The 12,366-nt window shown below is 35.9% G+C and overlaps 1 protein-coding gene and 1 long non-coding RNA gene across 8 annotated transcripts; one reads left to right on the top strand and one right to left on the bottom strand.

Moving 5' to 3' along the window:
• Positions 1 to 1,727: 1,727 nt before the first annotated feature.
• On the bottom strand, positions 1,728 to 6,367 carry LOC103943478. Of its 7 annotated transcripts, none has more exons than XR_007255856.1 (13): positions 6,217 to 6,367; positions 6,056 to 6,091; positions 5,886 to 5,960; positions 5,704 to 5,761; positions 5,381 to 5,467; positions 4,927 to 5,079; positions 4,778 to 4,858; positions 4,570 to 4,617; positions 4,386 to 4,480; positions 2,782 to 2,890; positions 2,389 to 2,484; positions 1,963 to 2,083; positions 1,728 to 1,794 (listed from the first exon to the last, which is right to left on the bottom strand). It is a non-coding gene; the product is annotated as an uncharacterized LOC103943478 (long non-coding RNA). The 7 variants fall into 7 exon arrangements; XR_007255862.1 differs by having other exon boundaries at positions 5,704 to 5,747; XR_007255859.1 differs by lacking the exon at positions 4,570 to 4,617.
• A 1,072-nt stretch (positions 6,368 to 7,439) lies between these two features.
• Positions 7,440 to 12,163, top strand: LOC103965784 (disease resistance protein RPV1-like). Its single transcript, XM_048577536.1, has 5 exons — positions 7,440 to 7,995; positions 8,715 to 9,816; positions 10,034 to 10,315; positions 10,465 to 11,031; positions 11,132 to 12,163. The coding sequence occupies exons 1-5, from the start codon at positions 7,472 to 7,474 to the stop codon at positions 11,747 to 11,749; spliced, it is 3,093 nt and encodes a 1,030-aa protein (XP_048433493.1). The 5' UTR covers positions 7,440 to 7,471; the 3' UTR covers positions 11,750 to 12,163.
• Positions 12,164 to 12,366: the final 203 nt, after the last annotated feature.

Here is a 12,366-nt window from a genome sequence, read left to right as displayed (position 1 = left end):
GGTTCATGGAGGAGCATACGCCACTTCTTTTTCTTTTCGGAAAGCATCGTTAAGTGGTTTTTTAGAAAGTACTTGAATTTCTAATGAAGATTTCAATGTGGTTAATAGAAGCACTTCTAGCTGAAGTGCTTTCTAGAGAAGCAATGACAACGAGCCCTTAATTAAAGATATAGCTTATTTTCTTATCAAATCAGTGACATTAGATAAATTTACATGTAAGTGTGTGTCTTACACGTCTTATAAACATATCTAAGGGGGTGGCTTGCGTTGGTGTATTTCATTAACATACATATATGGTGGTGCGTGAGAGACTGGCTGCAATGCCATGTCTCTTGGAATTGAATATATATATATATATATATGTATGGTGTTGCTTGCGTGTATAATGAAAGAAAGGCTGCAGTGATGTGCCTTTTGGCTGCAGTGCCGTGCCTTTTCTTCCCATTTGGCGTGTCTCTTAGATTGAAGAAGCATGACTGCAGTTGCTGTGTAGCAATAGGATTGCACCTTTTCGGAAAAATGAAAGGATGCAGCAGGGTGAGACTTTGATTAAAAGATGCATACATTCGGTGGTAATGATGCAGGAAAGAACATTACTTTTTATATGCACACTTTGAGCCATCTTCAAAGGGTTCCATAGATTCTGTAAATAGCTCATGTTGGCTGCATATTTGGATATACAATTTTTCAAACAATAGTTTCTTATCCTCTTTCTCTCCATCAAAATTATACAGTTTCCTTTTAGAAGATTTTAAGGCAATTTCAACTATTGCTAAACTAAAATTTCAAACTTTGTTGTATCCTGGAAGTGATTTGTAGACCTGTTAGCAAACTCATATTAGAGTGGGGACAAATATCACTTTAAAGAAAACGTATTAACATGCCTCAAAGTCACTCTTCTGTCCAATTCTCAACCTTATTCTAACAGCTTGAGAGTTCCATAACCCACCTCATTTCAAGGAAATTTCTCTCTTCACCTTTCATATATGTAAGTGTTCTTGACTGTTACGTGTGAAAGAGGCAATCGTGGAGCGACAAGAAATAACAATTTTCTTCGCAACCGGAACAAGCTAACAGCGGTCTTGACAGAACCCGTCTTTGCATAGAGATTCACTAATGCATTAGCTAAAGATACATCATAGTTGGATCCGTTCCTAACAGCAACACCGTGCAGACAACTTACAAGTCTAAAATAAAAACTGAGCACAAGCAGAAATAGATTACATCGGAGGCTTGAAAGATTGCCAAAAAGTCAAAGATGTTCCAAGCTTGGATAACTCGTTGGTAAACTTTGGTGGAATTTCTCTGCAAATGATTTGCCTAATTGGTTAGCCAACGCCGCGTATGAGGATGGAACTATCATATTTGGAGTGCCTTAAAGTATTGATTGCATGGGAGGTTTGGCTGTGTCCATCGTTTATTCTTTCGAACAACGACTCGCTGTCTGTTGGAACAGAAGATACTAGTAAATTTTACCCGCACGTTGTTGCGGGAGCGAAAATATAACTATAAGAGTATGTTTTAACATGTAAATATGCAGAGTGTTATAAATACTAAACAGAAAATGGAATAAATATATTTACAAAGCTGTCAAAATTTATATAACTTACAGAAGACATTATCAAACGCCTTATTAGTATACAAAACTGATTAACCTAGTATTCCACCTTGATAATTCATGTTTGGATCAACTATTTACACACAAAAAAATGTGATCCCATACTTGATTGTTTTGGATAACAGATGCCAACATCCTTTAACACATGAGCAAAAGTTTTTTGGTTGAAGCAGTCACTGCAGAAAAAATAGTTTTGATCATCAGATAAAAAATATAAAAATAATAATAATAATAAATAAATAAAAAAGAAGCTAAAAATGAAAGAAAATGTTAATACACATGTAATAAATAGTTTGAAACAACCAATAATAAACAACAGTTACCAAATAGAAAACAAAGCTTACAACTTAAATAGAAAAGAACAATCTACTGCTGCAAGCAACATAACGTCCACTTTGCAGATTTTTGTGGAACCACTTTGCAGGTTTTGTGGAACCACTTTAAAAAATTCAAATCTTTAAGCACCTGATGATAAGTTGAGAGATTACTTTTTGATTATCAAAACCACTACTGGATTTATGCAGATACAAAATCTCACAATATTATAACCACGACCTTATGCATAATTGGAACAACACCATAATCATTTGTCTACCAGAAATCAACTCTTCTACAGCAGCTGCAAGTGTAACATTATGTTGTGAAAAAAATCGTCTTTAATTCAAACCATGTCAGAGACCAAAAGTTAAAATTAGTAGACTCCTTTGTTTGGTGTCACTCAAAAAGTGAATAATCATGCAAATACTATTAAAGGTCTATGGGCTGCTTACTGTGGTGTGGCCACTGTCTGAAGCAGCAAGAACCATTCTGACTTAATACTCCACATGTTTTCTGGCTTAAGATTGGAAAGAACACACTCTCCAGTTCTGCCACGGAACAATTAATATGAATAAACATTGACAAAAATTGATAGTAACTTAATACCCCCAAAAAAGTATGAAATTGTGAGTCACAGTCGGAGTAAGAGTAAGACGAAGAGAAATATTATATTGTGAGACTGTGAGCAAGAGTGAAAATAAGAGTGAGAGTAACACACATAAATTCTACAAAGAAAACAAAAAAACAACAAAATCACACACACTGAGTGAGAAAAAGATTATATTGTGAGATTGGGAGTGTGAAATAAGGAAAATAAATTTTAAATAAAATTATTGCACTCTCACCGTTTAAAATTTGGCAGGAATGGACAATTTAATAAAAGAGCAAAAAATTGCACCACCAATGATTGTACAACAGGATTCTTTGGCTGCTTTCCTATGTACCAATCCTTATCTGCAAGCCATGAAAACCAACGTTATCAAACAAAGTATAAAATTGTTTTGTAAAACAGAAAGTAAATGTAAATTGATAGAAACAAAGGGAAAACCTACAATGCAGAAATTTTATTCATGAAAATTATCCCATTTTTTAACCACTATACAGCAGAACACAAAATCTATAACCAGCACATATTTCAACTTTATAATACAATTAAAAATAACAAAAGACTGAATTAAACTGCCAACACAGATCATATATAAAAATTTAAACCAAAGATGTCCAAAATTGTTTTAATTTCATAAATACAATTACAAAAACGCAAATATGTTTATAGATAGGTTGAATTACAAAAATAAGTTAATTGATAATAGTTCTCAAACAATATACATTTCAGAGAAGAAGAGCCAATTCTACATTATAGGTTTCCCCTGTCTCTGTCCATTTACATTAGCCTTTTATTTTACAATAGAAGTTTAGATTTGAATTTATGTGGTGGCAGTTGAGTGCAACATTTCATTATTTTGAACCATATTATATAGTCGTCCTGTATTCAGGTTATCCTTAATCCAACACAACACCATGTTATACTTGCAATCTCTGTCAAATAACAAACTTTAGAGCAAAAAGAGTCTTCTCCAATTGGGATTAAAAACATCCACCAAATGATTTCAGATCAGTCTCCAAGCTTGTAAAACATGTTTTTATGCAAACAGAACAACGAAAAGTACAAAAAACTTAAAACCAAATAAGTGGTTTTCTTAAAGGAGGAAATTGGAGCTAACACAAACAGAATGTATCAAATTAACAATATGCAATCAACGACCTATTTCATAGCAAAAACAGCTAAAGGCTTAGACCCAAATGAGACTAAAAGTTAGGAATTCACAAACCAAATTGAAAATCTAATTCCAAAATTCCAAACACCCACCAAATGGTTTCGGATAAAGTTACTAAAGTTGAATACATGTTACCGATACATAAGGGTACATAAGAATGAGAAGTATGAAAATTTTAAAACAAAGGGCCAATCGTGCTCTTTGGCAAATTACAATTTAAGTTTGGCTGCTTTTCAGCTTCACTCTACCCTTAGATTTGTTCTTCTTTATGAGTAGACCTTCCAACCCAACATCTATCCACAGATATAATTGTCCCTAGCTACACCAACACGAATCCAAAATCATATATATTGTCCAATGTAAACTAATTCTTAGCTAATTAACATGTTCAAATCCTTATTTTCTCATAATAAAATAACAGAAAATTAAACAACCCAAAAATCAAAACAACCCCACTTGTAGTTTTAGCTCACTAATCCATTGGATAAATTGATGCCAAATTCAATCAGAAAACATACAATTAACAACAACCCAGAAGAGCCATCCAAAAACCCAACAAATTAACCAAAAAATACCACTTGTACTTTTAGCTTAGTCTTCCAATTGAATCAGATATACCATCAAATTTCAATCAGAAAATAGAAAATTAAGAACCCAGAATTTTCACTCACCTGTTGTGAAACTCGTCCCTGTTGAGCAGCAGTAGGAACAGGTAAACTGGGTGATATATACAACCGATTAAAACACTCAACTTTAGCTGCTTCAGCTACATAACAGAAAAAGAAAAAAAAAATTAATTTAACTATAATTAAGTAATTTAGTTTAAGATATATATCTCATCCCCAACATTCATACCAAAATCAATATTGCACGGTATCTTATTCTCAATCAAATACGGTCCACCTACACGTTTCAAAATTCCTACAGTGTCAGTAATGATTTACGCTTTGTTTTGGCAAAAGGCTTTTTGCATACACTAACATTTTAGTCAACCAATTTACATGATAGGAACCGTAAATTGGCAGCACAACAAAAGAGGATCAACAAAAATCTCGACAATTACCTGATACTACCATTCCACTTCTTTTCAATTGTGAAGCACTATACATGTTTCACTACCAAATGCTCATATACATGATCAAACCTAAAAAATAAAAATAAAATTAAAAAATAAAATAAAATCGTTGGAGAATCATAAGATGAATGACTCACATGCTTTCTATCTTGGCAGCTTAGTTTCAGGAAGCGAATATGTGCACAATGGGACCGTCTATGCCTTCAGTTGAATGTGAGTTGAAAAGACTATTCGCAATAGCTTAAACCAACTCGGTCCCTCTCTTTATACATTCCTTCACTAATTCCTCCCTAAATACCATGAAAAAAACAAATCAGAATTTCACCCACTGAACAAAAACCCATCAGCATAGTGTGATAAATTCATTATTTCACTTATGAGTGCCACTTTACTGATGGGATTAATCCAAATAAAATCCCAATTTCCAAAAGTAAATTTTCAATTAATTTCTCAAAAGCAATAATTTCAAAAAGCCCAGAAGTATACAAAATATTACCAAAAAATAGAGATATATTGAATAAGTAAAGAAAAATAACTTAGAGAAGGGGATGGAGGGGAATCTGTGATGAGGGTCGAAGGCTATGAGATTACCCAGATCGACTTGAAAATGCTGCTGTCGGGTCTCCATTGCTGCTTTCCTGCAGTTGCTTTTCATCCTCTCCATTCGACAGTCCAGGTCTGCAACCCAAAAACATACAGAAACGATTAGCTTCGCGGTCGGATTATCAAATCATGCGGCTACAGGACCGACATGCACGCAAATAAAAAATTCATCAATTTGTTTTTTCTGAATCCATAATTCAGATTGGAGTTCGAATTCAACGGAAAAAAAAATACATAAATCCATCAAAAATTTTGCCCAGATGAAAAAAGAAATAAAGGATGAATTAGAAGCTTTTAGCAAAAGAGTTTACCTCAACAGGCCTCTCTCTACCTCTCCCCTGTAAATTCACCGAACCTAGAAAAAGCCATCTGTAAATTCAAAACAACCCGCAAAATCACAAATACAAAATTCAAAAAAAAAAATCCATGTGAACATCGAAAACCACAAAAACAAAATTTGAAACAGCAACACGAAGAAAGTCACGAAACTTACCAGAAGACTCTAGATTTCGTGGGTAAAAAACCGATCCTGATCGAATCCAAAAACTGATGAAATAGCCGATGAAATCTGTAGCCACCGAGAGGTTTTAAAATCACAAAAATTTGAACAAAGAAAAGAGAATTCAAAAACCAAACCCAAAACAAATATGCCGGAGAACTCACCAGGAAACCCAAGGATTCTGCAGGATTGACGATTTCCTGAAAACCAAGCTTTTTTAGGTTTAAACTTTCTTCCCAAAGGCAACAGATGTAACATTCTTGGAAAGAAAATTCGATCACGAATTGAAAAAAAAAAAGTGAGAAAGAGAGAGAGAGAAACGAACCTTCATACGGAGGCTAGCGATCCGGAGCTCGAGAGAGATCAAGAAATCTGTCGAAGCAAATGGAAGAACCCTGATTTTCCATCGTTCTTCCGTTCTAGGATGAGAGAAACGGAAAGAGAAAGAAAGAAGAGGAAAGTGGAAGATGCTGGAAGCACACAACACGAAGAAATCGAGAGATTTCTATCGCACAGCAGGGACAAAAACGGCATTTTACTGTATAATATACATAAAAAGCTAAACTTACAGAACAACTGAAGGGTAAAAAAGAAATAACATTGGCGAAACAACAGTATAAAGGACACAAAAGAAATTAACAGGAAAGTTAGACGTTTAGTATATATATAATTTATAACAGTTATATGTTCAAGGTGAAGAAAACAGGAGGGGATGTTTTAGAAATTGAACCTCGTCTAGGAATGGATATGATTGACTATGAGCGTGTAGACGATTGTGCGTAGGATGACGACACTGACGATGAAGTAGGGTTAAGCCATCACTCATCTGAGTCATCTCATTCTCATGAGGACAGACTTTGCAAAAGATGAAGATTTTTTTTTTTTTCTCTTTCTTGTTTTGGTAATGTTAGCATGAGTGACTTCTTTTATTATTGTCGTTTGAAGAAAATTGTATCGCAGGGGTGACTTTTATCCGTCTACGGTATCGGTATCATTTAATTTGAATGTTAAAAATGTAATGCAATAACGTTCAACTATAATTTACTATTTTAATAATGTAATTTAACGTCTACAACGTTAATGGCAAACTTGTTATTAGTAATACCTACATCATTTGGTGTAACTAAATATAACTTTGAGATAATTATGTAACCTTAGAGTATAAATTTGAACAATGCATGTTTATATCATATTGTAACACGATTACGATGTTGTAAAGCTTAACTTACTTCCTATTTTTTTAATGTAGATAAATATCGTTTGTTAAAAAATCAAAACATGATTCTATGTTTTCCAATCCAAAATATTCTATTCGCGCAGGCAAACCAAAGAACCTCACAATAAATAGTTTCAAAAAAAAAAAAAAAAAAAAACTCACAATAAAGTAGTCATTTTTCTTCTTTTTCCACTTTGTGTCGTGTTTGTCTCCCACTTCATGTAATTTTACATGTCACCGAGGCTTCCTGGAGAAGTATCTTCCCCCTCGACAATCATTTCGCTCCAGCTAGCTACATTAACTTTTTGACTGAGACTTGGGATATTTTGAAACTCCCTGCAGACTGTAGTAGTACCAATTATCAATGCATACCAGCAGCTCAGCCCATGGAGCCGCTACCGCCTCCTCTTCATCCTACTCGCGGCGCTCAATCCGCTGGAAGTACGAGGTGTTTCTGAGCTTTAGAGGCGTCGACACCCGCAACACCTTCACAGACCACCTCTTCATTGCGTTACGCAATGCTGGAATTAACACGTTTATAGACAACCAGCTCAGAAGGGGGGAAAACATGCAGAGTGAACTTGACCAAGAAATCGAAGGGTCGAGAATCGCCGTCATCGTCTTCTCGAAGAGGTACGCGGAGTCCAAGTGGTGCCTGAGGGAGCTGGCCAAGATCATGAGGTGCCGAGAAGATCAAGAGGGCAAAATAGTCTATCCAATATTCTACGACGTTGATCCTTCTGACGTCAGGAAACAGGGTGGTGGTTTTGCGGAGGCATTTCGGAAGCATGAAAGGGATGAAGATCCAAATGAGGTCAAGCAGTGGAGAAAGGATCTTAAGGCTTCTGCAGATTTGGGTGGCCGGAATCTTAAAACCACGGCGGACGGGTATAGTTTCTTGTTCAATGCTTTTTACAAAATATAATTCCTTTTTACTAAATCCAATCAACAAAAATTAAGGGATTATTTAAACTCGGGACGCAGTGGTTTGTGGAGGAGACCCGAAATACCAAGATAATCCACCACTTGCAATTGGCGTATTTAATTTGAAAATGCTTTATAGTTTTCAAAAATGATGAATGTAGTTAAATACTTAGTACTCATTAGTTTCGAAAGGGTTTCATTTGGTGTCTACGATTAGCTTGGATACGATAATGCACCAAAATCACTGAATCTTGAACGAAGGAATGAATGCAACTTCCAAATTTTGACCAAGTCAAAAGATTAAAAAATAAATAAATAAATAAATAAAAAAAGCTTACCCATAAGTTTCATTTTTGCTTAATCTATTGGACAAAATTTGAAAGTTGCATCCATTTTCTCATTCAAGATCAGTTGAATGAGTTGTCCTATATGAGCCAATCCTAAAAACCAAACGGGGCCGAAGAGATTATAGTAAAGGCTTTAGAATTTGCAATGTTAGATATGTGGTTGAATTGAGCTTTACTCCGAAGTAGAACGAGAGTAGTACTAGGATGGTGACCTCCTGGGAAGTCCCCGTGTTGCATTCCACCTTTTTTTTACCACAAGCTATTCATATGGATCAATCTAATTAAATCAAATTGTTTTTGCTTTACTTTTGAATAATTGGAAATTTTAATTGTCAGGCGTGAAGGATTGTTTATCGAGAAAATTGTTGGGGACGTCAAGGGACTACTGAAAACCACATACTTAAAAGAAGCAAAGCACTCAGTTGGAATAGATTTTCGTTTGCAAGAATTCAGTACTGAATACTTAGACGTTGGAGGTTCACCTGATGTTCAAATAATTGGAATTTGGGGTATGGGCGGTATAGGTAAAACTACGCTTGCGAGAGCCGTTTTTAGCAAATATCATCGTAGTTTTAGTCATCAATGTTACCTTGAAGATGTGAGGAGTAAAAAGAAGGAGATGGTTAGTCTGCAAGAACAACTTCTTCGAGATATTTTAAAACAGCCTGACATTAAGGTAAGCAGTGTTGCTGAAGGGACCAAGGAGATAGGAAAAAGACTTAGAAGCATGAAGGTACTCATCGTAGTTGATGACATAGATGATGCGGACCAATTAGATGAATTGGCGATAGAACATGAATCGTTTGGTCCAGGGAGTAGGATTATTGTCATAACAAGAGATGAACAAGTGTTAAATATTCTTAAGGTGGATAAAATATACGAGGCACAAGAAATGACAGATAAAGAAGCTCTTGAGCTCCTTAGTTGGCATGCCTTTGGAAGTCATTGTCCTGATAAAGAATATATTGAACTTGCAAGAGATGTTGTTGATTACTGTGCAGGGTTGCCACTGGCTCTTAAAGTTGTAGGGCGTTTGTTGGCTAAAAAAAGTAAAAGCATATGGAAAAGTACATTGGATAAATTGGGAAATATTTTGCATGGAAAAATTCATGAAACGCTTAAAATAAGCTATGATGGGCTAAGTGACGATCATATGAAGGGTGTGTTCCTTGACGTATGTATTTTCTTTGTTGGATGCGATATAACTGATGTCATGTCAATATTGGATGGCTGTAGTCGCTATTCTGTAGAATCAGATATCAGCACCCTCCAAGATCGATGTCTTCTAGATATTGATTCAGAAGACACACTGAGAATGCATGATTTGATTCAAGACATGGGAAAAGAAATTGTGCAGGCAGAATCTGTTGCAGAACCTGAAAAACGTAGTCGATTGTGGCATTGTGAAGATGTAACAAGCGTGTTAAGGAACGAATCTGTAAGTACTTTCCCAATGAAATGTTTTTTACGTTGTTGAATGCATGTAAAGAAACAGAAGTTTATGCATATCCCACATCTAACGCCTTGTATGCCCTACATATATAGTGTATGTACTTCTAATTGAGAAAAGAAAAGAAATTGTTTTCATCCAATAGTGCTTGTTGTGGAGAAACAATCTTTCCCTTCTTAACTTGTTCCTTTTTTATTCCTAGCAGGGAACGGAAGCAATTAGAGGACTAATTTTAGAGTTGCCAGAAAATTCTGATGAGCATAGCTTCCGCACAGAAGCATTTAAGAATATGCGGCATCTGAAATTTCTCATACTCAAATATGTAAAGGTCACTGGAAGCTACCGTCATCTTTCCAAGGAGTTAAGATTGTTGTGTTGGCATGGATTTCCTCTAGAGGTCATACCCGAAGATTTTGATTTACGAAACTTAGTTCATATTGACTTGAAATACAGCAAGCTTGTACAAGTTTGGGAGGATTCAGACCGGGTATGATTCATATAATTGTCGTAACCTCAACCAAATTATTAATCCTTTCCTCCTCCGAGTTTTGTAAATACCAACATCAGTCGACAGTCATGCTTTCTCTCTAATTTATCTGGATTTTGATTTATTTGTTTTCTCTTTTTGTCCAACAGTTGCCGGAGAAGTTGAAGGTTCTTACTCTCGATCATTCCTGTAACCTGACTCAATTACCAGACTTCTCAAAACTCCCAAATCTCGAGGAATTGAACCTCGAAGGCTGTAAGGGTGTGTCTGGGGGTTACCATAACTTAGCACAACTGAAGATGCTTCATTATTTAAATCTCCGCGACTGCAACATAACGGATGATGCAATTCTTGAAAACCTTGGAAGGAGTCTATGTTCTGTAAGGAGTTTAATACTAGATGGAAATGGTTTTAATCGGCTGCCCATCCTCAGTGGCCTTTCCCAGCTTGAGTTATTAAGTTTAAATCATTGCACAAACCTTCAAGCAATCCCAGATTTGCCCACGAGTTTGATTACACTGGAAGCGAATTACTGCACTGCACTGGAACTAATGCCCGACTTTTCAGAGATGTTCAATATGGAGGAATTGCAACTGAAAGACTGCCGCAAACTCAAAGATATTCCAAACTTGGATAACTCATTGTACAACATGGTTACCATTCATATGGAAGGGTGCACCAGTCTCACTGATACTTTTAAGAAGAGCCTCCTAGTGGTATGGGACTCTCTCTCTCTCTCTCTCTCTCTCTCTCTCTCTCTCTCTCTCTCTGCTTTTCATATCGTTGCTTATACTAACTTTGCACCCCGTGTTGTAGAAAAGGAACGTGAATGCATTTGGTGGAATTTTTCTCTCTGGAAATGATATTCCTTACTGGTTAGCCTATGCCGTCAGAGAGGATGAAACTGTCCAATTCGAAGTGCCTGAAATTGTTGAAGTGCCGGCAAGTATTGATTTTATGATAGAACGGGCTGAGCGCTTCCTTAATTCTTCGCCAAGTATTGATTATATAGGAATAGGAGGGTTGGCTGTGTGCATCGTTTATTCTTCAGACCACTCCCACTGTACTGAGTCTCTATGCATTCATGTTGTTAATCGTACCCAGCGAACTCATTTTCTCATTTGGCGAATAGATGCCACCGTAACTGCTTCCCATGAATATTATCTTTGGCTGGGAAGTCTTTCAAACAGGAAGCTCAATCTGAAAGGTGGCGACAAGGTTTGTGTTCATGCAGAATTTTATGGAACAGAGGATGATCATAAAATTAAGGTGAAGAAAACAGGAGTGGATTTTATAGAATGGGAGCGTAATTTACCTTCAGGAATGGAAGATGTGGACTATGAGCGTGTCCCATATGAGTCTGATGATGATACTGATGAGGAGGACTATGAGTCTAATGATGATATTGATGAGGACTATCAGACTATACCATAGTTAAGCGATCACTCATCTGACGAGGACGGATATTGTGAGATTAAGGTTTGATCTCAATATTGAAAGCTTTGAGGATGAAGAAACAACTGGGAATTGAAAGAAAGCGCAGTAAAGAGAATTGCAGGGAAGCTACGTAGACATATACTACAAACTTGTTTATAAGTCTTACCCAATCAGGTCATTTTATTTTTCTTTTATCTTTTTTCCTCTGCGAAGTCCATGACAGCATGTTTTTACGTCTCAGTGTTTGTAAGAGTAATCTTTGAGGTTGGGGCCTGTTTGAGATTGTTCATATGGCTTAAAGAAGCATTTTATGGAGAAGCATATGCCTTTTTTTTTTTCTTTTTTTTTTTTTTTGTCGAAAACCATTCTTAAGTGGTTTTCGAAGAAAGTTGAAATTCTACTATAAAATCAATTGGGAGTATGAGAAGTAGCTCAACTTTCTTATAAGTTCAATGTAAGGTCTCTCCTCCTATCAATTGGGAATATGAAAAGTAGCTCAACTTACTTATAAGTCCATGTAAGATCTCTCCTCCTATCAATTGGGAATATGAGAAGTAGCACAACTGAAGATGCTTCATTATTTAAATCTCAGCGACTGCAATATAACGGATGAT

This window comes from the organism of the source record quoted next, unplaced genomic scaffold (genome assembly GCF_019419815.1).
Source record: "Pyrus x bretschneideri cultivar Hongxiangsu unplaced genomic scaffold, Pyrus_bretschneideri_v1 Contig12, whole genome shotgun sequence".
NCBI lineage: Eukaryota > Viridiplantae > Streptophyta > Magnoliopsida > Rosales > Rosaceae > Pyrus > Pyrus x bretschneideri.
This window is presented reverse-complemented; position numbering and strand designations above follow the sequence as displayed.

What these genes read in the sequence shown, in the direction of transcription:
- LOC103965784 (XM_048577536.1), top strand. Translation starts at nt 7,472, where the DNA reads ATGCATACCAGCAGCTCAGCCCATGGAGCCGCTACCGCCTCCTCTTCA. An exon ending in CTTAAAACCACGGCGGACGG is followed by an intron (nt 7,996 to 8,714) that starts GTATAGTTTCTT and finishes TTTAATTGTCAG; the next exon opens with GCGTGAAGGATTGTTTATCG. An exon ending in TTTGGGAGGATTCAGACCGG is followed by an intron (nt 10,316 to 10,464) that starts GTATGATTCATA and finishes TTTGTCCAACAG; the next exon opens with TTGCCGGAGAAGTTGAAGGT.